At 34.0% G+C, this 22,973-nt stretch overlaps 1 protein-coding gene across 2 annotated transcripts; it reads right to left on the bottom strand.

The window, feature by feature from the left end:
* Positions 1-10,828: 10,828 nt before the first annotated feature.
* On the bottom strand, positions 10,829-22,197 carry LOC120080035 (T-complex protein 1 subunit alpha). 2 transcript variants are annotated; one of them, XM_039034571.1, is made up of 19 exons: positions 21,946-22,197; positions 20,932-21,058; positions 20,695-20,759; positions 20,241-20,330; positions 20,082-20,168; positions 19,932-19,991; positions 19,719-19,769; positions 18,961-19,056; positions 18,627-18,692; positions 15,608-15,825; positions 15,268-15,364; positions 14,812-14,898; positions 13,476-13,610; positions 13,018-13,122; positions 12,700-12,828; positions 12,522-12,625; positions 11,425-11,515; positions 11,244-11,327; positions 10,829-11,133 (listed from the first exon to the last, which is right to left on the bottom strand). In XM_039034571.1, the coding sequence occupies exons 2-18, from the start codon at positions 21,002-21,004 to the stop codon at positions 11,244-11,246; spliced, it is 1,638 nt and encodes a 545-aa protein (XP_038890499.1). In that variant the 5' UTR covers positions 21,005-21,058; positions 21,946-22,197; the 3' UTR covers positions 10,829-11,133. The 2 variants fall into 2 exon arrangements, with proteins under 2 accessions (XP_038890499.1, XP_038890498.1); XM_039034570.1 differs by having other exon boundaries at positions 10,829-11,327.
* Positions 22,198-22,973: the final 776 nt, after the last annotated feature.

Raw genomic sequence — 22,973 nt, forward strand, 5'->3', positions numbered from 1 at the left:
ACCTCTATCTCCAGTGAAGCTCCGGTCGTCACTCGAAAAGGGCTGTGGAAGTGAAAAACTCTCAAAGAATGTCTTGCTCATGCTTTCATTTGTGATCACAAGAATCTGCCTAAGGCAGAGACTCGGATGGATTGAAATTGGCTCCAAGGCTCTATTTATAGAGCTCAAATGCCGACAATATTGGTAGTCCCGCTCTAAATCATTGCCACTTCTGACATGGTAGGTGAAATTTCAGCATCATCTTATCTTTTTTATACTCCCAAGGTATGCGTTCATGATCGTTTCTTCTGAAGTATCAATGAATTTCGCCCACCTTGCGATCAAGCTTCTATCACGGTTATCACTCTGTAGCTGCAGTATTCCATACGACAAACTAGTCTTCATGAAGATTAACGCATGCGATCAACTTTACGATGGTCTGGAATCAACGCATGCGATCGATTCCTGAAATGGCTACAAAAATAGACATTTTGACGCAAAATAACACGTGATATAGGGTTAGCGAGGATTTTCAGTGTTGGTCAATGCAAGATCACTTTTCCACGTGAATTCTTAGTATTATCAATGCATATTCTGCTCATCAGCCCTCATACTTCTAAGTAAAAGGCTACAATAGCTTGTATTTCTACAAGCTATCACACCCCCAAATTAAAATCATGTTTGTCCTCAAGCATGTTTTATACTAAGTAAATTAAAAAATTTCCCTATGACTCTTCCTTTGTGTTGACCAGCTTCTCAGAATATAATACATTTGTACCTCTAACCTTGATAGTAGCACTCTCCTCAAACTTTGCCACTTCTTCTAAGAAATATTTTCTAAGTTTAATTATGGCAAACCTTGGCTCAAAAACCTTTTACTCATCGCAAACAACTTTGCTTATAGCTTTTTACAATGCAATCGTTTAATATGATTCAAAGCTTTGCGATTCATTATTAGATTGAGGCGTTGAACCTTGTTACGCTCTTCGTTTTGGCTTGCCCCCACAGGTTTCATGCGGGCATCCAACTTCGGTTGCATGCCTAATTCAACTCAACTCTTGTTTTAGCTAATTTTAGTTTGCGCCAGACAGAGGAGTTGTTATCATGCGTTGATTCTGGTCACCTACTTTCTTTTTGGCTTATCTGCATGGGTGTCATGTGAAGTATCCAACTATGGATAAGTGCCTTTAACAACTTTAACTCTTATCAGCTTGGGTCTCCCCTTTGCGCTGACAGTGGAGTTTTTATTATGATTATTTTTTTTTTAAAGGATCATCGCAATGTTTAAAATTGTCGCATTTGCTGGGACCACTGCCACCCCCAAATTTAGAGAGTGGCAGGGTCCTTGCCAAGAAGCTAAAAACAAACTCATTCAGAAATGCGGTAAAAGAGGTTTGAGCAGATGTTTGCACATAATAAATCTTAAAACTGCCAAACTTTGAATAAGCTACTAAAGCGAGGTGAGCCATGTGATGTTTAGTTAATGGATGTAGTGAATTTACATAAGTATCATCATGGATGCTAATCTATCAACACAAAAGAAAGTAAGCAAACAAATTTAAAAAGGATAACGTATAAAAGATAATAAGAAAAGAAACAAACGAGCAGAATATCAATTGCGTCAATACTTAGAACTCATGTGGAGGAAATAGCCATGTGTTAAATGATGGAGAGAATTCTTTTTTCGAAACAACATAATGAGAGGAGATTATTATCGCATCTACAAGGAGCGAACGCAACACCACATCCAAGAAAAACAGCCACATATCCAAAATAACAATAGTCAAATAAATAAAATAAAGAAGTTAACTAGGAAAGCAAAGTAAAGATAGAGTAGAAGACGTCCATGGAGAAATTGGAGTGAAGTTACCGCTAGGACTCTTGCATGCAGGAGATGGAATTCGACTGCTTGGGTCAAGGAACTCATTGTCTCGACCATCAGAGCTTCCAGCATTCATTGATCGCATGGTGGTTACCATGCTCCTAAGACTGCTTTCAACTCATGCGACAGATAGCCTTTCGATCTCAGGGTCAATATCGAATCCGGGCGCAACACCTTCACTCAAATATTGTTTGCAACTTGATCGCACAAGCCACAATACGCTTAAGATCAACAGGGTGCCTATGAAAACACAAAACTTAACAAACTAGTAGCTGCAAAATCCCCGGTAACGGCGCAAAAAACTTGGTGAGAGGAAAAGGCATTCTTCTTTTGATATGCGTTGATGGTCATGCATTGAACTGAAAAGTTTGCAATATGCGTTAATCGTGTATGCGATGACCATAAGTTCCTGTCATAAGTTTTCTTGCTCTCTCGCCAAGTATAACGAGAATGCAAGTTTCTCGAGATGATCCGAGGTCAAACACAGGGACTTGTAGCTAAATGATGTTTGTGAAGTAATGCATTTGAGGCGGTGAATGTAAATAAAAAGAAAGAAGTTAAATTGCTATGTGTTACTCCTACTCCTAACTAAACAGATTGAGCAATGGAAGTTTGATTATGAGAATTGATAGAGATGCGGCAACTGTGAATCGTGTAATAAAATGCATGGAGAAGTAAAACTGTGGAAGGGGTAAATTCACCGCTTCATTAAGCTTGGTCACGAGAGTAATCCCAACTTGCCACACTAACGCATCGCAAACATCTCGGTGGTTAGCCACATGTTTATATCTCTATAAAGCATGGTTGTATTAAGCATAAGATTGTTCCTATCTCTAGGAACACTGCTTACGTTGCTTAGTGAGTTCCACCACTTACCCTCTCAGGCAGTTGGTTATAGCTACTCAGCTCATAGACAAGCATTGCGATAGCCTNGGCAGTTGGTTATAGCTACTCAGCTCATAGACAAGCATTGCGATAGCCTTACACTTAAGCAAAGAGGATTGACTCACTATACTCGCGCAACGCACCTCTCGGTGGTTTGCTATATGTGTCATATCTCTATACCGCATGATTGAGTATGTGATAATTCTTGCAATCAACACTTAACTAAACGATGGATGTAAACAATGATAAAGAAGAAGAAGATGATGAAGATGGTGCTGAAGGAACTAAAGAAATGCATTAATTGTAAAATGTATTAATGTCTTAAGCCAAAATGTAATACAATACAGAGATAAGAAGAAGGGTGGCAATCTCTTTCTTCCATCAGATATACGTCAAGGCTGTCGGTGGTGCCACGGATGGGTGGTGGAGAAGTCTCTCTCGAGCTCTATCTCTGGCAAAGCTCTAGTCGTCACTCGAAAAGGGCTGTAAAAGTGAAGAACTCTCAAAGAATTTCTTGCTCACGCTCTCATCTGTGATCACAAGAATCTTCCTAAGGCAGAGACATCGATGGATTGAAGTTGCTCCAAGGCTCTATTTATAGAGTTCAAACGCTGACAACATTAGTAGTCCCACTTTGAATCATTGCCACTTCTGACGCAGTAGGTAAAATGTTAGCATCATCTTATCTTTTTTATACTCTTAAGGTATGCGTCCAAGATCGTTTCTCTGAAGTATCAATGCTTTCCATCCACCTTGCGATCAATCTTCTATCACGGTTATCACTCTGTAGCTGTAGCATTCCATGCGACAAACTAGCCTTCATGAAGATTAACGCATGCGATCAACTTTATGATGGTCTGGGATCAACGCATGCAATCGATTCCTGAAATGGCTACAAAAATAGACATTTTGATGTAGAATAACGCATGATATAGGGTTAGCGAGGATTTTTAGTACTGGTCGACGCAAGCTCACTTTTCCACGAGAATTCTTAGTATTATCAATGCATATTCTGCTCATTAGCCCTCATAATTCTAAGTAAAAGGCTACAATAGCTTGTATTTCTACAAGCTATCAATGACCCATAAAGTTTATGGGCTACATTCACTTTACCCATGTTGACTTGGACTTAGATTGGAATTTTGAGGGAAATTAACGTGTTTTCCAATAGAGATAAGATCAATTTTTGGGTGTCACTAGTACGTGCTTGGTTTGGAGGATTGGAAGTGCGTGGTTCAAATCAAGAAAAAAATTTGTGGAGATTGTTGTCTTGATAATATTTTTTAACTTCATTTCAAGATAAATAATCTTAATATTGGTTCACCCTTGAGCCAGGAAACTCATATAAAATGATGTTATTTGATTTATCTAGATGACGTTGAGTAGCATGATATGAATAGAACTATTTATGAGCATGATGTTATTTGCATATACTTGTATGATCATGATGTGGGACCAGTTAGAAGTATGTTGCATGTTAAGTAAGTATGTGTCGATTTTCCCTCCTAACACTGCTATGTTATCGGATATCAACGGGTTCCCTACTATGTTGTCGGGTACTGACATGTTTCTTGCTATGTTTGTGTGCCTTCGGGTCACCAGATGTGTGTTAGGATGGGTTAAATCGTTCACTAGATGGCCACATCCATGATTAGTAGAGGATACATGCATAGTAGATGTTCCATTTTTATCAGATATTTACATGTCCCGCTAGTATGTAACATTTATTTGACATAAATGCAAAGTCTGATGGAATACACAAGCATGCAACGGAAGCAAACAAAATCAATAAGTACTCTAATTACATTTAATTTGAGTTCTAAAGCATGCATTTTCAGAAAAACACAAGAAGGTTTCAAAATGAACTTACCTTTGATGATTTCTTCCAACTCCAAGTTGCTCTTCACATTAATCCAACTCCAAATCAACCGTGAACCATCAAGAGATCTTCTCTACTATTCTCAGCCTTGAATTTGAGTGGTGGAACTCATATTTGAGTGAATTTGTGAAGATATTATGTGGGTTTGAAGAGGAAGAAGAAGAAGTAGCAGAAAAACAATTTTTCCAACAAAAAAAATTCTTTTTTCTTCTTCAATTCAGGAGCTTTTAATCAATTGCAGCATGCAAAAGCCTCAGGTTTTTCAAGATGCCAGCAATTGCTTCCCATTTGAAGTGGGAATTGTGTGATTATGCATGATGAACACCTCATGCTTGGAGGTGAAAGTGGGAAAAACCCACTTTGGGGCTCCAATTTCCAATTTTTCCTTTTTAGACCTCATTATTAAGTAAACCTAAATCATTCAATTTTCCAAATTGAATTTAAAATTGGAAATTAATTAATTTAATTTAATATCAAATATTAAATTAATCACATACCTAATGTTAAATATAAATCCTATTTATGTAAATAATATTTAAATCAACATTTAAATATTATAAACTCTCCAATTTAATTTCAACAAATTAAACGTTAATTATATCAAATATAATTATATAAACCTTAATTTGAAATGAACTTATTCAAATTCAAACCCTAATTTCAATTTGAAAATTCAAATTGATATCATTCCAAATTCACTTAATTTAATAATTCAAGGTGTTCATGTTTTACGAGCTAGTAGAAGAACCTTATGAACCTACAGATTATGAACTCCAACGATTAAGATTAATTGGCTAAAACTCTTTAGACCGAATTAATCAATATTCGTCAACTATCGAGTCACACCACTATAGCTTGATAGTTGCACTCTCCTCACTGTAGATATATTTGTGTTCACATAATATAACCATAACCAGTAAGTTGACCCTTCACAAGTTGTTCGTAACAACAGCTGGGTCAATAAGTTTTACCCCCGATGTTACGTCTTGTTCCTTAAATTCCTACCGATCCTCTAATGAACAATTGGTTTATAATCCAATCACTAAACTGGATCCTTCTCTAGCCAATGAGAGGGTGGACCCCTTGTTCAAAATCTGGATTCAGTTACTTAAGAGAACAATCTTTCTCCTATCCCTAAATTGGGTAGGCGTGAATTCCGTCTTGCATCCAAGTTCCCTAGCTATCTACCCAGTCTTACCCCTGAAATGGGAGGCTTATTAAGTAAGCGACGTTGAGTCAACCTTCACCTATGCAAATCTAAGAATAATCCCGAATAAACAGGATTTCATAGTTAGCTTAGGATTAAGATCGAGTTACCTAGGTCATCTAAGCGAAATAATCAATCTTAAACGGTAAACAACATTATAAAGTAAGAGTGACTTATTTCTTGGTCCGATCTTATGCAAACTCATTTGCATAGGACGCCCCCACTCCTCATATCAATACATGAACGAATCTAGATAACTTCATTTGTAGTATTTTTACAATAACTTGTAATAGCTACAGAGTAGGCCACATCCAATAGTGTTACCAGAATAAGATACCCAACCTTAACCATATACTATACACCATTTTGGCTTATTTACTCGAACTTGATCCATCTTTATGTCTCTACATAAAGTTCAAGTATTCATATAATAGTCATAGATCTTAGTTTATTGGATTTAGACTTTATGAATGCAATTAATAGATTCAATAACAACTTTATTGAAGAAATATTGAATAACATCTTTATTGATAATATAATGTGTTTAACTATACAAACTGCGAGTTTTAGGACACACAACCCAACATAGTTTGACCCCGGTAGTAAGGTTACTTACTGAATATTTTTATACTCGTCATTTCTTATGATTTTTTTTTTCAAGTAAGGATAAAGATAAACCAACGAATGACAAAAAGAATTCATAACCGTACCATTGGAATCAAATTGATGTTTCCACACAAGTTATCATGTTTTTAGATATTGAATTTTTAAATGTCTAAACTTAGGGTTCCACAACTTTCACTATTAAACTCTTTATGAAATTTTTCAATTTTGGTTTATGTTATATTTTAGGATACTCCGAAGTAAGATTTTATGTTATTTGAACTCATATTTTGTTGAAATTCTTTACTTTATAGAACAATTGGATTCTTTTTGCTTTAGTTGTCAAAAGTTTACTTTCAAATTCATACATACATGAGGTAATGATCCTATTAGCAATCTTAAAAAGTCAAGTCGTTACAATTATTCGTAATAAGGTCCGGGTAAAAGGCAGATTGAGAAGGGTGGATAATCTCTTTTAGTACTCCTTTCATTCATTCTTAATGCCAAAGACTTAGCTCTTTTATGTGTATGAAGCAATAGTTGTGATCATACTAACACTCCACAGTTTGAAATATATTATACAAATATTTTTCCACCCTGACCAATTTTTATTTAAAAAGACTTTTTTTTTTTTTGAGGTCTTGGTTGGATATTTTCTCATTGGTAGAGAAACATGTCTTTCTCAATTAGGAGAATATGAGTAATTAGTTTACGAAAAACATTTAATTACATCCTAACTATACATTTCTTTGTACATCTTATTAATTTGTGCAATCATAATTTGTTATAGGATAAATTCTTCTTATTTATTTTTTAAAGTATCCTATTTATTATTTGTATTTGCGAGTTTGGATACATAAAGATTCTTGTATCTTGAAATTTACTTAAGTATTACACTTTGTTAACTGTTTTTTTTACACTTTGTTGATTGTTTTTTTAACACTTTGTTAATTGGTTTTTTACACTTTGTTAATATATATATATTTTTTAATGAAGGGTATGATGATGGTAATTTATCTTTCCCAAAAAAAAAAAGATACTGTCCCTTTCCTGTTAAAGTTGTTTTATATTTTAAAACAGAAAATGATAAAATGTTTTCTTTTTAAGGTTGTTTTCATTTTTTTTTTAAAAGAGAGAGAGAGATTATTTTAAATATCTAAAAAGTTGGTACTTCACTATAAAGCTGAGCTTTAATATAATTTTTAATATAAAAATGATTATTTCTTTAGTTAATGGGTTATTTAATTGAAGGCGTTATTAATTAATATCAACGGTTTATTTTAAATATAAACTGAGATTTGTCCAACATGAGGGTAACTCAACTGTATTCAACTATATTGTACTATCGAGCTCGAGGTCAGAGGTTTGATTCTCTCACCTTACACTTTAATTACAATATCTTTGCACAAAAAAAAAAAAACTAAGATTTCTTTTTTTTTTTCTTTGTAATATAAGAATATTGAATTATCTAATTGAAGAATATAAATGAGAAAAAAAAATACTAGTTTCGTCTTCTACTTATAAAGATTTTGAGTTTAATTTTCATTTGGTTCCTAAAATTAAAAATACTATATATTTACTATTAAGTTTTGAATTTTATTTTTTTAGTGGTAAGATTCAATAATTTTACACTTCTACTTCTATGTTTTTACAAATGCTTGTTCACTTTATTCTTTGATGATAACTTTTCGTTTTAATTAATCTAAAATAACAATGATGTGAAAATATTTAATTGAGATTAATAGTGATGAGAAGTGAAAACTAATTTAACTCTTTTGAAGTAATATAATGAACATCAATAAAGTGATTACTAATAAAAAAAAATCAAGATTAAAAATATAGATCTTGAACTTATGAATCAAAATAAAATAAAATTAATCGAGAGTAAAACTATAATATTTTTAAATTAAGAACTAAATGAAAATTAAACTCATAAACTCAATTTAAGTGATAATATTTTAAAAATTAAGGACTAATGGATGTTTAAATCGCATCTACTATTTTATAGGTATAGATAGATAATAAATATATTAGATTTGAACATTTGAATTTTAAATGTTTAAGATAATTAATATAGGTGGGATAAACACGGCAAGAGATCCATCAAATTTAACATTATTTAATTTATTATTATATTAATTAATTATTTACCCAATGAAAATAAAAAGAAATGAATACCAAAATCGATTCAAAGTGAGGAGAAAATTTGTAATGAAGCCAAGTGTGAGTGAATCACTAACTACCCATTTACTTTAATTATTATTATTATATCAATTTTCCATAAGAAATTGACATTAAAACAAATTAGAAAAAATCCTAACCCCAAATCTCCGGTTCCCCATCCATCTCCATCGCGACAGAGTGATTTCCAGCAAGGTTAAACGACGGTAGACATTGGTTGTTTCCGGTGGCAAAATGAATCAACGACGTCGGCGGCCATTGGAGGCGTCCGGTGAGGTCAGTCGATGGAGATACTGGAGGATCTGTCATTCTCATCGCTGGAAATTGCTCCAATCTCTCGGCCACATTTGCTCCCAGTTAGAGCGATGAAAAACGGAATCGCTTCAACTCGTGGATTCTCATACATTCCAGCGAGTCGTCCCACCCAAATCGGTCGCTATTCCTCGATCTCTACGCCGCGCTCCTCTTCTCAGTCTCAAACTCGGCTTCCGCTTCGGAGAAACCACGATTCAATTCCGCCGACTTGGGCGGAACAAAATTTCCGGTGAGAAAGCCATCAAGGAGAGTGTCAACATTGGGATGGCCGAAGGTATAAATTTTGGCGCGGGAAGAGAAAATGAGAATCGCAATCTCAGCGCCACAAAGAACGGAAAGCTCGGCAGCCTTGTTGAAAAGGCCGGCGCGGCGTTTTGAGAAGGTAACTTGTTGTGTACTCTTGTTCTCAAGCTTTTTATCTCAATCTTCCGACGCCCTATAAATTTCTTCATCATCTCGAAAGTCAGATTTCCGGCTGCCGGTCCGACCAATTATATATATAGGCGCTCGGCTACATTAATTAAATCAAATATTATGATTATATAAATGGTGATTTTTATTAAGCTATTTTAATTTAGGAGAAAAAACTTATTTTAATTAAGGAGCCTATTTATACATCGTTAACCCTTTTGCTTTTGGCATGTAATTAAAGACCCAAATTACTATTTGATACATTTAATTTATTCTTCTTGTTGGTTAAAAAAAACCCAATTATTATATAGGAAAATATATTATTTGATTTATTTTTAAATTACATATTTGTAACAAACAAATCCAAAATGGCAATTTTTTAATCATTATCTACAATAGGACGAAAACAACATAGGGCCATTTATTTACGACTCAACCACATCAATTGGAAGGGTAAGTGATGACATATAAGAACAAAATCTAGAAAATCATTACACTATTCATAAAAAAAAGAGTGAGTCCAAATTTTCAATGATATGGGGATTACAATGTCGTTATAGAGCCTATGGTTCACTACAATTATAGAATATTGATATATAACAAACAAAATTAGATGAATCCTACCATTTATATTGCTATTGATTGATTACATTTAGGTCATGTTTACCAAACGGTAATAAAAATTGGTGTAATCGAACTAAAATATCACTAATATATGAATCATAATAGACTTAAATCTCAAATACAATTGGATTACTTTTTATCACGTTTCGTCTAAAATATTTTACTATTATCATTATTGTTTGACCCTAACGATAACGATAACAATAAATATAACAAATTCATAATTTTCATACTATTACATTAACATCTATAACAATAAAGATGATAGGTTTATGTAATTTCCAACCACAATCGAATTAAACATCTTTAATTTCTCAATCAAATTACATGATTTGATTCAAACGAATTTCACATCTCATTACCGATTATAGAAAGCAAGTAAACAACAAAAATAATCAACCAAGCCCTAGTTTTTTATATTATCATTGATGGATTACTTTTGAGGTTATAGGGTTATTTTGAAAAGAAAAACATATCATGGGAGATTAATAAACTGTATTGAGTAAACAATTGACACAATACAACTACAAAAATGTTAGCTACCCTTAGCATTCAACTAGTTAATGCATGTAATCAACTAAGAGGTCAGGTCCGTATCCCCTACCCCACTAGTTGCTGAACTTAAAATATATATATTTTTAAAAAATACATTTAAATGGTGCTCTCAAATACTTTCTTTAGTTAAACTTAAAGATAGGCTCCATTGCATAAAGAGCTTTTAAAGACTTGAGAATAAGTTTTAGCAAAGGCAAGAATGAGTCATGAATGCAATACAAGGATCAAGGATGTGAGGTGAACAAACAATATGATCAAAATTGTTCTCAACTAGCAATATTTTCTCACCCTATGCTTAAAGATGATAAACAAATACAATAAAACATTTCAATACTAAAATGGCACTGCATCAAATGCACTGTTCTAAAATAGTCCCATAATAACAATAAAAAAAAACATATTATATTAACAGACTCCGAAGTCCCAAAAACCAGTGCTAAAAATTACAGAACACATTTCTAAATAAGGTGAGATTGTCAAATAAAAATCTTCTCTCAAACAAAGCCGGACAAAATTTCTCCAAAAAGACCCGCTGGCATCAGAAGGTGCAGCAGATCAAAGCTCTCGGCATCGTCGACATGAAAACACAGTTGATAGAAATACACACTTCACCTGGATACAAATCTACTTTATAATAAACTCAAGCCAGTAATAAGCAGGCTCACTACCTATGAAGAATATCGATGTCATTAGTCTTCTATCCAGAATTATGAAAAACCAACCTATTCCTCGTTTTGTGTTTCATCCTTGTAAAGTTTGATCATATCATCAATACGAAGAATTGTAATCGCTGCTTCAGTTGCAAACTGGGAGAAAATTGAGGAAAACAAATTATGAAGGTTGAAAAAAAGGAGGGGGAAAAAAAGAACAAAATGGACATTAGCAATGTCAGAAGTTGTTTACCTGAATTATCTTTACTTTGCTCATGGCAGGCTCAATAACACCAGCTTCCAAGTTATTGCGGATGGTTCCATTGGTTAGATCTAGTCCCATGCTGCTCAAAGAATGGAATTATTAAACATAATTCTAACAGGTTAACGCCAAAACAAGCCACTGTAATCCCAACTCAAACGGAAACCCCAAAAGTGAGGATGAGTTATAGTTGCCCCCCTAACTCATATTTGGTGGGCATTTTTATCCAGTTAAATAAAAATTGACCGTAATGTCTCATTTACATACTCATTGTGTAAAGTTGTAAACGAAAGTGCACTATAAATCAAGATAAAATGTCTACTATTTTAGTAAAGCCTCCACCGACCAATAAACAAAAAAATGGATGTTAAACAGACAAAAAAAAAAAAACAAAACAAAAACAATTGTAACACATTAAATAATCTCAAACCCTCGCATGCCAAGTCTCTCAAATCCGTTCATAAACCTCCTCTCAGCAGAATCCCAGCTATTGAAGCCATTTCACGAGGGCTAGAATTTTGATGTCCAAATTATCTCATCTCCAAACGGACCTTTCTAAACTTTGGACACAGCAGTCAATTAAGTAATGATACCACTCTACTTTCTTCTCAGCTCCTCCACCTCAAAGAAAATCCCTCGTAATGCAAAAAATATGGGGGAAAAAAGGGGAAAAAATCATTTAGAGAGCCAGCATATTAACCATTTTGCTCAACCCCACATAATATAAATTTTAAGCTGCAGACCCCATAAAAAGCCGTTGAATTAGTGAAGTTGCACAGCTGAAAATTTAAATCATTAAGTAGCTCTAATACATAACACATATTTAGATACATATTTAGACACATATAAGAAAGAGGAAAAGAAAAAAGGTATCTCTAACTAGTCTGTGACCTACTTTTTCAGAAACTGATGTGTCACAGACTCACCGTAACTGCAACATATAATATTTGTATCCATGCTTCTTGGGCCTTTATCAATAATGAATAAAAACATGATGCATATTCAAGGTGCAAGCTAAAAAAGGTTCCTCCAAAAGAAGGAAAAATTAGCAGGAAAAATAGAGTATACTAAGGCAATAATTATAGTACCTGGAGAGATGCTTCTTATCTGCCTTTGTTTGTGCTGTGTGGTGGTAAGCCCGTAGTTTGGCAACTAACTCGGTAGCATCCTTAGCAGCATTAACAGCAAGTACCTACACAAAGAACATGCAAGTGACATTGATGAAGTCCCAAAACATTTCCAAAATTTGCACCATTGTCATTATACCTTTGGAATAATTAACAAAGATTCAGCAAACTCAGCAATTGCCAACTGCTCACGGGAGCCTAGAGTTGTTGCAAGGTATTCTAAATACACCGACAATGCAGATTCAACTGCACCACCACCTGCTACCACCTGTATGATCAACACATTCAACGACAAATAGGTAATTGGAAACTGACTCATGAATAAATGAGTTTCTGATTCTTGTTGCCAATCTATCACCCAATTATCCATGTTCAATTTAAATGTTCCAAAAATCATGTGCCATCGGCTGCTACTGGTTGGTAGAAATTGAAATGAGAACAGCACAAATTGTATTACCGTATTGGACTCGAGAGTCCTCTTGACGATAGATAATGCATCATGCAAAGACCTCTCCATCTCATCGAGCATATAGTCATTTGCGCCTCTAAGGATCAAAGAGACCTAGAGAATAATAATTTTTAAGAAATTAGATTATATCACCATGTCATTCCTTTAAAAAACAGAAATTTTTTTTAATTAAAAAAAGACCTACAGATTTTTTTTTATGAAGAAACAATTACATTCCACCAAATATATAATTTCCCATTGTTCAGCATTCATAAAAAAAAATTATCTGTTTTCAAGACCTTTTTCAAGTTAGATAATTAAACCACAGGTAATAATGTGAATAATGTATCAATATCAGAACTAATACAGAAAAGTTCCACACTATCTACCCTAAGAATTTGCAATTTAAAACAATTAGATCTAGAAATTAGCTTCACAACAGCTTGAGCTAGGTCAAAGTCACTGACCGCACTAGTAGTTTTAGAACCCTTTATCATAACGACATCATCATCAGCAATTCTTTCCTCTACGACCTCATCAGCATATCCAAGAAGTGATGGCTCGAAGGTTTCCTCCCCCTCCATGTCAGCAAATGTCGAAACCTGCAGGCCCATGAGCAGGAAGGATAACAATTAATAATAAAAATAATAATAATAGTTGCTTTCTCGCTCTAAATAAAAGATATTGCCATAAGATATTAGACACTGTAAAACAAAAGTTGAGGAGCAGTAGCTTAGATAAAAAGAGGCTCAGAAGATTCATTTCGCTGAAATGAAGCTCACAGAGGACTCAGTCCACACAAGAAAACAAATAATTAAATGCCCTCTGGCTTTACGAGAACAAGATTTTCTTTTTTTCGTTTGAGTGGGGAATAATATATATTGCCACAAAATAAAAGGGACAAGATGTCCAGAACTAACCGGCATATGGGATAAAAAAACACTCAAAGCAGTTAATAGAGAGGAGAGAGAGACCAAGCTTTCATTAAGATGAAAGATCAAGACCACGAGCTAGACTAAAAAGAAAGCCAAACCAAAAGAGATCCCACAAGAAACAATACAATAACATAAATGGTGTCAGGAAACTCCTAAATGGTTTTTTTTAAGGTAAGAAGCAAGAATATTCTGTACATAATGAAGTGCATTATTTAATTAATATATCCTCCATAGAAAATGTAATTACAAAAGGAAGAAAATTATCCAGTTGGTGCAAATTGAAAAAGGGGCGTAATCCCTGGTATTATTGTTTAGAAAGTGAAGCAATATCAAAAGAAATACCATATCTACACCCTTTTAAAATCTCACTCCAAAACTCCAAAATATTACCAACGCTCTATACCACCCATATGATACTAACCTTGATGTTAGAATGTAACTATAAACATGAAGGGGCACAATATGATTCTAACCTTCTTCTCAAAGACAAGACAACTGAGGGCTACAAGCCTACTAACTCTATTGAATGTGCAACTTCCTAAACCAGTCCAAAATGCTAATACCAACTTCCCCAAAACACTAAAGAAAGTGAAAGGCACAAAAAGGTGACCTTAGCATGCAAAGAGAATCATGTAGAAACTTTAGTACTTTAAGTATATGTAACGGAAAGAAAACGAAAATAGAATTCTTTTATTTAAAAATCTGCTCTAAGCACAAGCGCAACCATGACAATGTGCTCCATATAACAGTGAAGACAATATATGAAAGCCTCAACCAATCTTTGGGAACACCATCTACAATGAAACAAACTGGCAGATTAGATTAAAATGGATAAATGATCCAAAAGGAAAGGTAACTATTAACGTACCATGGTTGCTCCAGTAGCCTTGGCGACATGGCGCATGTCCTCCTTTTTTACTCGCCTAACAGCAATAGCACCCGCCTCCACAAAATACTGACATTAGAGAAACAAAAATGATTAGACAATAACATCCTTGGAAAAAATTAACAAATATAATAACAATTTTTAAAATTTTTCTGTACATCAATGACATTGTATACAAATACAACAGAACACATAATCCTCATACAATCAGAAAAGAAAAATAGGAAAAAATATTTACACTAGATATGCAGGAATGCATTTCATTTATCTTGATGGGAGCAGGTTTATAATCAACAATATAAATGAGATGCACTACATTTAAACAAATGTCAGCTACATTAACAGACATCCAAAAATAATCCAAGAAAAGTAGTAGACACTAATTAGTAGGGTATAGCAGAGAGCAGTTAAATGAGAACAAAAATTAAAGAAGCTTGCCTTGAGTGCCATGTCATCAATCCCTTTCGTGGTGAGAACAACATTTGCTCCAGCTTTCAAAAGCTTTTCGATGCGTTCTTTCATCATATCAGACTCCCTATGAACAAAATGTGCAATAATTGCCAAACAAGGTTAAACAATATGAGAATTATAAATTTGATTAATCAAGAACACAATTACACAACTACTTAAAAGTTTCCTTGAAGAAAAGACGTTATAACATGTAAAATTTCCAAATTGTAATGGCAGTGAAGAGAATCTTTAGGAATTAACAATTATAGTTCAACTCAATATAATTTTTGGGCACAAGAAGCTCGAAAGAAATTCGAATGTCCATTACCTCTGACGAATTTTCTCAAGTTCCCTTGGATCAGTGACAAGAACTTGTACACCCAGCTGCATTTTTGTCTTTTGGAGATTGAAGTCGAGGCAAGCAATCCTGGCAGGTGCAACTCTAATTGGCATCCCTTGAGCTGCTCGACCTGTATCTAGAGCATAACCATTCAATAGATAGCTCTCTTTTGCACTTTTTCCATGAGCTTTCAAAATGTTGATTCCCTGAAACACAGAAAAAAAAAAACTACTAAATTCTAGTTCAAAAAATCCTTATCAACTTCTACTCTTTTTCAAGAAATGTAGCTTTACTCATGAAAACATGTACTTCAATTTAGAAGTTTATTTAATCAACATCCAATAATCTCTTAGTTCCACATCACCTTAGAAGATTTTTCAATCAATGAAATCTTCCACTCCCCCAAAAAAAAAAAAAAAAAAAAAAGTTCCACATCACTTTTGTCGTAAATGAGAAGACATGAAGGTTAAGAGTGGGTTGAGTAATAATGTTCCATGTGAACCTAGAGGCAACAGGGGAGAGAGCATTAAAACTGTCTGAAAAAATGCTTATAAGTTCATCAATCAGTTTTAAGAAAACAACTCTGATTTTTATCCAATAAGGACCATCAAAATAGGCTCACACTCACAGTATTGCCCTTCTTGGACACAAAACCTTAAACATGTACTGTCTTGACCATATGTAAAGTCAAGGGCCATAAAGGCCCAATGGTTCTCATTAGTCAGTACAGAGTAAAAGCCAAAGAGGAGGGGATCCCAAGCTAGAAACCTTGAAATAAATTAAATCCACAAATTCCTCTTCAAAAAAAAAATCTCATAAGAAAATCCTCAAAGAACGGAAAACATATGAGTCAATCCAAGTCTCAGTAGCCTTCTGTCTAAAGGAATTGAATGTATTTTTCTTTTTCTTTTAGTGATGTAGAGTTGAGGAGATTCGAACGATCTTTTAGTTGAGAATATGTGTCCCAGCTAGTTGAGTTATGCTTAAAGTAACAAGATCCAAAAGCATTTTTTTTAGATAAGAAACATTTGATTTAATAAATAAAATAAGAGGAAACCCCAAGCACCTAAGGGCGATTACTGAACATATTTCCAATTGGAAACTAAATAAGAAAGAGTCCCTAAGAAGCATAAACAGTGATACGTGACACGACTATGACAAGGCATCGAAACCGACACGTCAATTTTCAAAAAAGTAGGACAAGACACATTGGAGACATGTTTATTTTTATTTTTTTTTTACAAAAATAAATAAGGACAATTCTGATTTTTATCCAATAAGGACCATTAAAATAGGCTCACACTCACAGTGTTGCCCTTCTTGGACACAAAACCTCAAACACGTGCTCTCTTGACCATATGTAGAGTCAAGGGCCATAAAGGCCCAATGGTTCTCACTAGTCAGTACAGAGTAAAAGCCAAAGAGGATGAGGATCCCAAGCTAGAAACCTTGAAATAAACTAAACCCACAAAATCCTCTTCAAAAAAAAAAAAAATTCTCATAAGAAAATACTCAAAGAATGGAAAACATATGAGTCAATCCAAGGTCTCAATAGCCTTCTGTCTAAAGGAGTCTAATGTAATTTTTTTTCTTTGAGTGAAAAGAAATGTAGAGTTGAGGAGATTAACATATTTCCAATTGGAAACTAAATAAGAAAGAGTCCCTAAAAAGCACAAACATTGATACATGACACGACTATGACAGGACATTGAAACCGACACGTCAATTTTCAAAAAAGTAGGTCACGGAGATACATTTATTTTTCTTTTTTACAAAAATAAATGTGTGCATATTTTGACATATTGTGAAATATGCACTCATATTTAACAAAAGGGAAAAAAATAGAAGTGGGGAAAAAAGAAAGATAAAAATCGAAGGAAAAATAACAAAAATGGGAAAAGAAAAAAAACACTAAGAGAAGTCACAGAAGTTGTCGGCAAGACCCCACGTCCTGAAGTTGAAGTCGCCGCTGTCAATAAAGTTAGAAAGAAAAATTGGGGGTAGCAAAGTGGGTTGTTTTTTATTTTATTTTTGAAAAATGCAGACTGTGGATTAAGTGACTAAGTCTTGAGGGTGAAATGTTTTAGCGTGGAGAATGCGTGTAAAAACCGTAGAATTGTTTTTTAAAGAAGTGTTGAACAGTGATGGGCTTAAAATGCCCCTTCAATGGCTTGCCAATAGTGGGTCTTGTTACATTTTAATTTTTTTTCTTTTTGCAGATGGTGTGTCCAAGGCATGTCCTGACAAGTCGGAAAGCAAAAAAAATAATAATAAAATGATAAACGGGCCAGCTGGCATGTCAGGGTTCAGTCAGTGTCCGACACATGTCCGACACCGACGCTTGGCCATTCTAGGAGTATATGTGCTTTATAGAGAGACTATAATTCTTAAAAGGGTGTTAGTTTTGCACCAATAGAAAGTGGTAGACAACCAATTCCATGAAGCTATCAAAAATGGAAAAGGAGTCCCAAAAAAAACATTTATTACACTCGCCCCATAAAGTCCAACAGAAAGCTCGCATAACGGCCAACCAAACCATCTTCTTTGTACCATGAAAGAATGGCCCACCAAAGGAGATGCAAGGATGACAAACATATTATTTGAGCAAGCTATAGACCAACCAAAAGTTTTCAAAACAATAATCCAGAATCAAGAAGCAAAAGAACAAAGCATAAATAGATCAACAGGGGACTCAACGTGGTCTTGAGTCTCTTGACACATGAAACACCAGGATGGAGAGATAGACATATAGAGCATACGACGTTAAAAATGATCAGCTATATTAACAGCACCAAGACTAAGTTTCCATGAGAAAATTTTGATTTTCTTAGGGCAATTATCCATCCAAAAGTAAGTTGGACGAAATAATTAATAAACATTTGTCTGTGACATAGGAATTCATCTTTGTTACCTAACTTAAACTTAAAAACAATCTAGAAAAGGAAATAAGCAAATACTTAGGATTTCCGAAAGCCAGATTGGAAAAATAAACCCAAAAGTCACAAACCTTAATTGGGTATTTAATTTCTCCCCTTGCATTGGTCATCTTGACTGCTTGCACCGCATCTACAACCTAGAGACCCAAAGACATTACTTAGAGCAATCAAATAAAGATCAGAAGACATTGTCATTATTCCATTATCTTAGCAAGTAGAAGGTAAAAGCTAATCTGATAATGTATAACACTTAGCAAAGCAACCGTGAATGAACATTAGCAAATGAACTACAGGCAACATTATTTTACATAAAAGTCATCAAAATTACCACATACATTATAAAAGATGACGCTGAACCTAAAAAGTACTCAAACTTAGCAACAACAAAAGGGGTCAAGAACTTACCAAGTTTGCGAAGAAGTCGCTATCACTTGTAATCAACTTGGAAGACATGCTTGTCTTAGCACAGTTAATAAGCGAGTCTTTTCCCAACTTTTCAACCTGGCCATCCACATCAAGTGATATCAGAAACTCTTTGTTTGGATAAGAAACGAGACTGTTCATTAATCTTTGTTAGTATAAAATACGAAAGAACTATACAAAAGGGTTTGAGCCCACTCCACAACCAAGGGAGCTTTAAAAAATGACTTGATCAAATTGCCATTAATTGGGAAAAAATTCCTTACAAAAAAGAAGCAGAGAGAACCCAGGGGTTAAACTAAAAAAAGGGTAGCCCACCAACTCAACCCAATTACTCTAAAAAAATGATAATAAATAAATAAATAAATCCTAGCCTATAGAAACATTGAAAACAAAAGATGAATAAATGAATCCTCAATCCTTATTACTAATGATGATGTTAAGGACCTTATAAAACCTCTTTTTAAAAAAGGCAATAAGGAGTTCGGCATGACTATTGTTAGAAGAAATAGTACTTGATTACACATTTATCTGATTGGACATTTACACGATTGGTGTAACTTTTGCATTTAAATCAAGGATGCACCTCCTCGTAGAAAGATTTCTTAGCCTAGGTGAACAACATTGCACCCAAGTCCATATAATGTCATCAGAAGTAGAATGCATAAGATTAACATAATATATTTATAAATATAAATCATCTTCAACAATTATACAAAGATATTTTACTAGAAATAACTCACCTTTACAGCCAACTTCTCCTCAACATACTTGCATGCTTCCCTCATGGCTAGCTATCAACATCAGGAAAATATCGGTGCCCATAAATACTAAAATCAGAACTTCAAAAAATACAACTAAAAATCAATAGAAATTGAGTGCTACAGACATTGCTACAAAAAGAACAGCAGAACGAAACTTCATCAGAATGGAAAAAAGAAAGGAAACTTGCTTACCCTGTACCCGCTAATTATAGAAGTTGGATGAATCTTGTTTCTCACCAGATCATTAGCTCTCTGAAAAGTTACAGGGGGGAAAATGAAATTCTAGGTGTTCATGATAATAAATGATGCTTTCTTAACTCGAAGCACATTAAGTACACTTACCTTGAGCAACTCGGCTGCTACAATGACTACTGAAGTTGTGCCGTCACCAACTTCTCGATCTTGGAGTTCAGCCAACTCCACTAGCACCTAAAACCGCATAAGATCAACATTTACCACATAAAAGTTTACATATATCAGTAAACAAGGCTATTTGCCCACCTTCGCAGCAGGGTGCTCAACTTCTAACATCTTGAGAATTGTTGCACCGTCATTAGTGATTGTAACGTCACCAATATCATCCACAAGCATCTGATACATATTTTTAGAACAAATTAATAGCTTAGAAAGCTTAGCAAGAACCACTGTTTCAATCCAACTCTTTATACAAAACACATTCCTAGGAGCTTCAAAGATTGTAAACATTCCTCCTCTAAGTTGAAAGCTTCTCAACTAGCAAACTATCAGTAAGTTTAATATAATTTAAAGAAAAAGATCTCAGCAATGAAATTTACAGAGAACCATACCTATGTTGTACATGAAAATTTCATCATGATTTACAAGAATGAATAGGAAGTACAAACTCACTGCATTTTAACTCATAAATGCTAAAGGAAGCAGCATTAGCAAGAATCTGCAACCTCATAGTACAAGAAATTGGAAAATGACGCAATACCTTATCGAGGCCAACAGGTCCAAGTGAGGATTTCACAATGTTTGCAACCGCTTGACATGCTACAACTGAACCCACCAAACAACTCAAATAAGTAATACACATCGTCTATTACAAGTTTAAGATAAATAAAGAACACACGTGTATAAATAAAAAAGAAACATCTATCTAGTCAAAAAAAATCATCAGAAGAAAAAGAACTAAGAAGAAGAAAGCAAGGGGTGAAAAGTTTTAATTTACCATTTTGAGTGCGAACATCCTGCCCAGATTGCCGCTCACCCAATATGTCAGGGGTTTGTGAAGCAATTGCCATCGTTTAGTGTCCTCTTGAGGTTGAAATGAAGTAAACACTTGAGAAGACTTAAATCTGTTGAGAAGAGATCAGAAAGAATGCTATCAATGCTTCTTAAGAATCAAATAACATAGAGAAAGTCAAGGGGATGCTATTGCTACTACTCCATAACCTTCATGATGTACATGTAGATCTTACTGCCTTATAATTTGTATTATCATTTAGAACAAAGAAATAGAGATTCAATTTTAGCCTTAGCCTTAACATTTGTATTTTGTAGCGGTTCACACATGCGTCTAAAACATAAGGGGATGACATTCGGTATTTCCATTGTTGAACTTGAACCCACTAGTTTCATATATATGAAAATCAAAACAACATTCAACAAACATGAGAATTATTAACTTGAAGACAAAGAAGAGTAATAAAAAATCTCCAAATTCACTTTCAAGTAAATTTGTTTAGCAGGAAAAAACCAAAAGAGCAACCCTTTATTTTAGATCTTTTTGCAGAAGCATATTGATGGATCTGAACATGACCCAAATCTTTACATATATTCATAGTCAATCAATAAGAAAATAAATACTTGCAAAGCCAGAGCAACGTAAAACAAATAAAATTTACCGAGCCCGAAACTTAAAACCATGAAACAACAGAGAGGGAGAGAGAGAACGATTCGAGAATAGATGCGACTACATGGGGGCTGGTTGATTTGAGAAGTAAAAGTCCTAAACTATCCAAAGCACTAAAACTGGAGAGAAACGCTCGCGGTGTTCCAACGGAAGGGGCCAAGGGATTGAAACTCGAAATGAGTTGGAACAAAGCTACAGAGAACAACGTGGATTTCGTTTACGGGTAGAAGAAATGAGACATCCATTGCACAGTTACACTTTCTGAACCGTGAGTGAGAGAAAGATGGAGATTGAGCAAAATGTAAAAGAAACAATTAATGGCGAACAAACCTTGAATGCGACTGCGAGTGAGGGAGGATCCAGTGAGAAAGATGGGGGATTCTGGAGGGTGAGGATGATGAATCTGCTGATGAAGAGAAATGGATGAGAGATTTCAGAGCCGCTTGGGAGCTGAGAGTGAAAGATGTTGCCGGAGATTTAAGGCGAAAGGCGGGAAGGGTTCAGACGAGTGAGAGCTGCCACAAGCCGTCTCAATGTAGGGTTAATGGTTATGACTTTTTTTTCCTTTTTGAAGAGTGTCTTTTCTTTTCTTTTCTTNATATATTTAAATTTAGGGTTGTTTTGAAAAACGAAACAACTTATTTATACATGACATTATATAACAAAATGTCACTGTATGATAGATATTTATCACAACTGATAATAAAATTTTACTATTTTGTAAATAAGTTCAATAGTTTTACCATTTAAAACAATCCCCTAAAATTTTACATCCTTTTCTCTATCGATTAAAATCTTTTGTTATTTGTCAAAAGGGGGAAAAAACTATGATGTTATGTTCAAAGTTTGAAATATCGATGAAAATATTTAGGTCTCGATTTTATGAAAATATCGATATAGAGATTTCGATAAACATTATGGAAATTGATCACAATTGTTATAATTAGTTACTAAAACTTTGTTTTTGACTTAACTAGACTATAATTAATCATTTTTAATCTTCTTTTTATAAGTAAGACAATATTTAGATATATATTATAAATGTTTGTGTAAATATCGATGTGATAGTATAAATTTAAAAAGAAATAGAAAAATATTTACAAGATAATATAAAGTTTAGAAATATTTTGATGTGAAATAGTGTGGAATTGAAAGTTTTAGATGATAAAAGAAAAATTCACAACAATTCAATTTTAAGGTGAAAGGATGTAAATATTTAAATTTAAAAAATTGAATGGGGTTAAAGATAAATATACGTTATTTTTGTTGGCTTTTCAAATTCAATTTGTTTGGAAATTAAAGTTTTGTAATAAAGTTGAAAATTGAGAAAAGTTGGAAATTAAAAAAACTAGCACATT

Source organism: Benincasa hispida, chromosome 6, assembly GCF_009727055.1.
Source record: "Benincasa hispida cultivar B227 chromosome 6, ASM972705v1, whole genome shotgun sequence".
In the NCBI taxonomy this organism is placed as follows: Eukaryota; Viridiplantae; Streptophyta; class Magnoliopsida; order Cucurbitales; family Cucurbitaceae; genus Benincasa; species Benincasa hispida.

What these genes read in the sequence shown, in the direction of transcription:
- LOC120080035 (XM_039034571.1), bottom strand. Translation starts at nt 21,004, where the DNA reads ATGGCAATTGCTTCACAAACCCCTGACATATTGGGTGAGCGGCAATCT. An exon ending in GACCTGTTGGCCTCGATAAG is followed by an intron (nt 20,331 to 20,694) that starts GTATTGCGTCAT and finishes AATATGTATCAG; the next exon opens with ATGCTTGTGGATGATATTGG. An exon ending in GATAAGAAGCATCTCTCCAG is followed by an intron (nt 11,516 to 12,521) that starts GTACTATAATTA and finishes TTCTTTGAGCAG; the next exon opens with CATGGGACTAGATCTAACCA.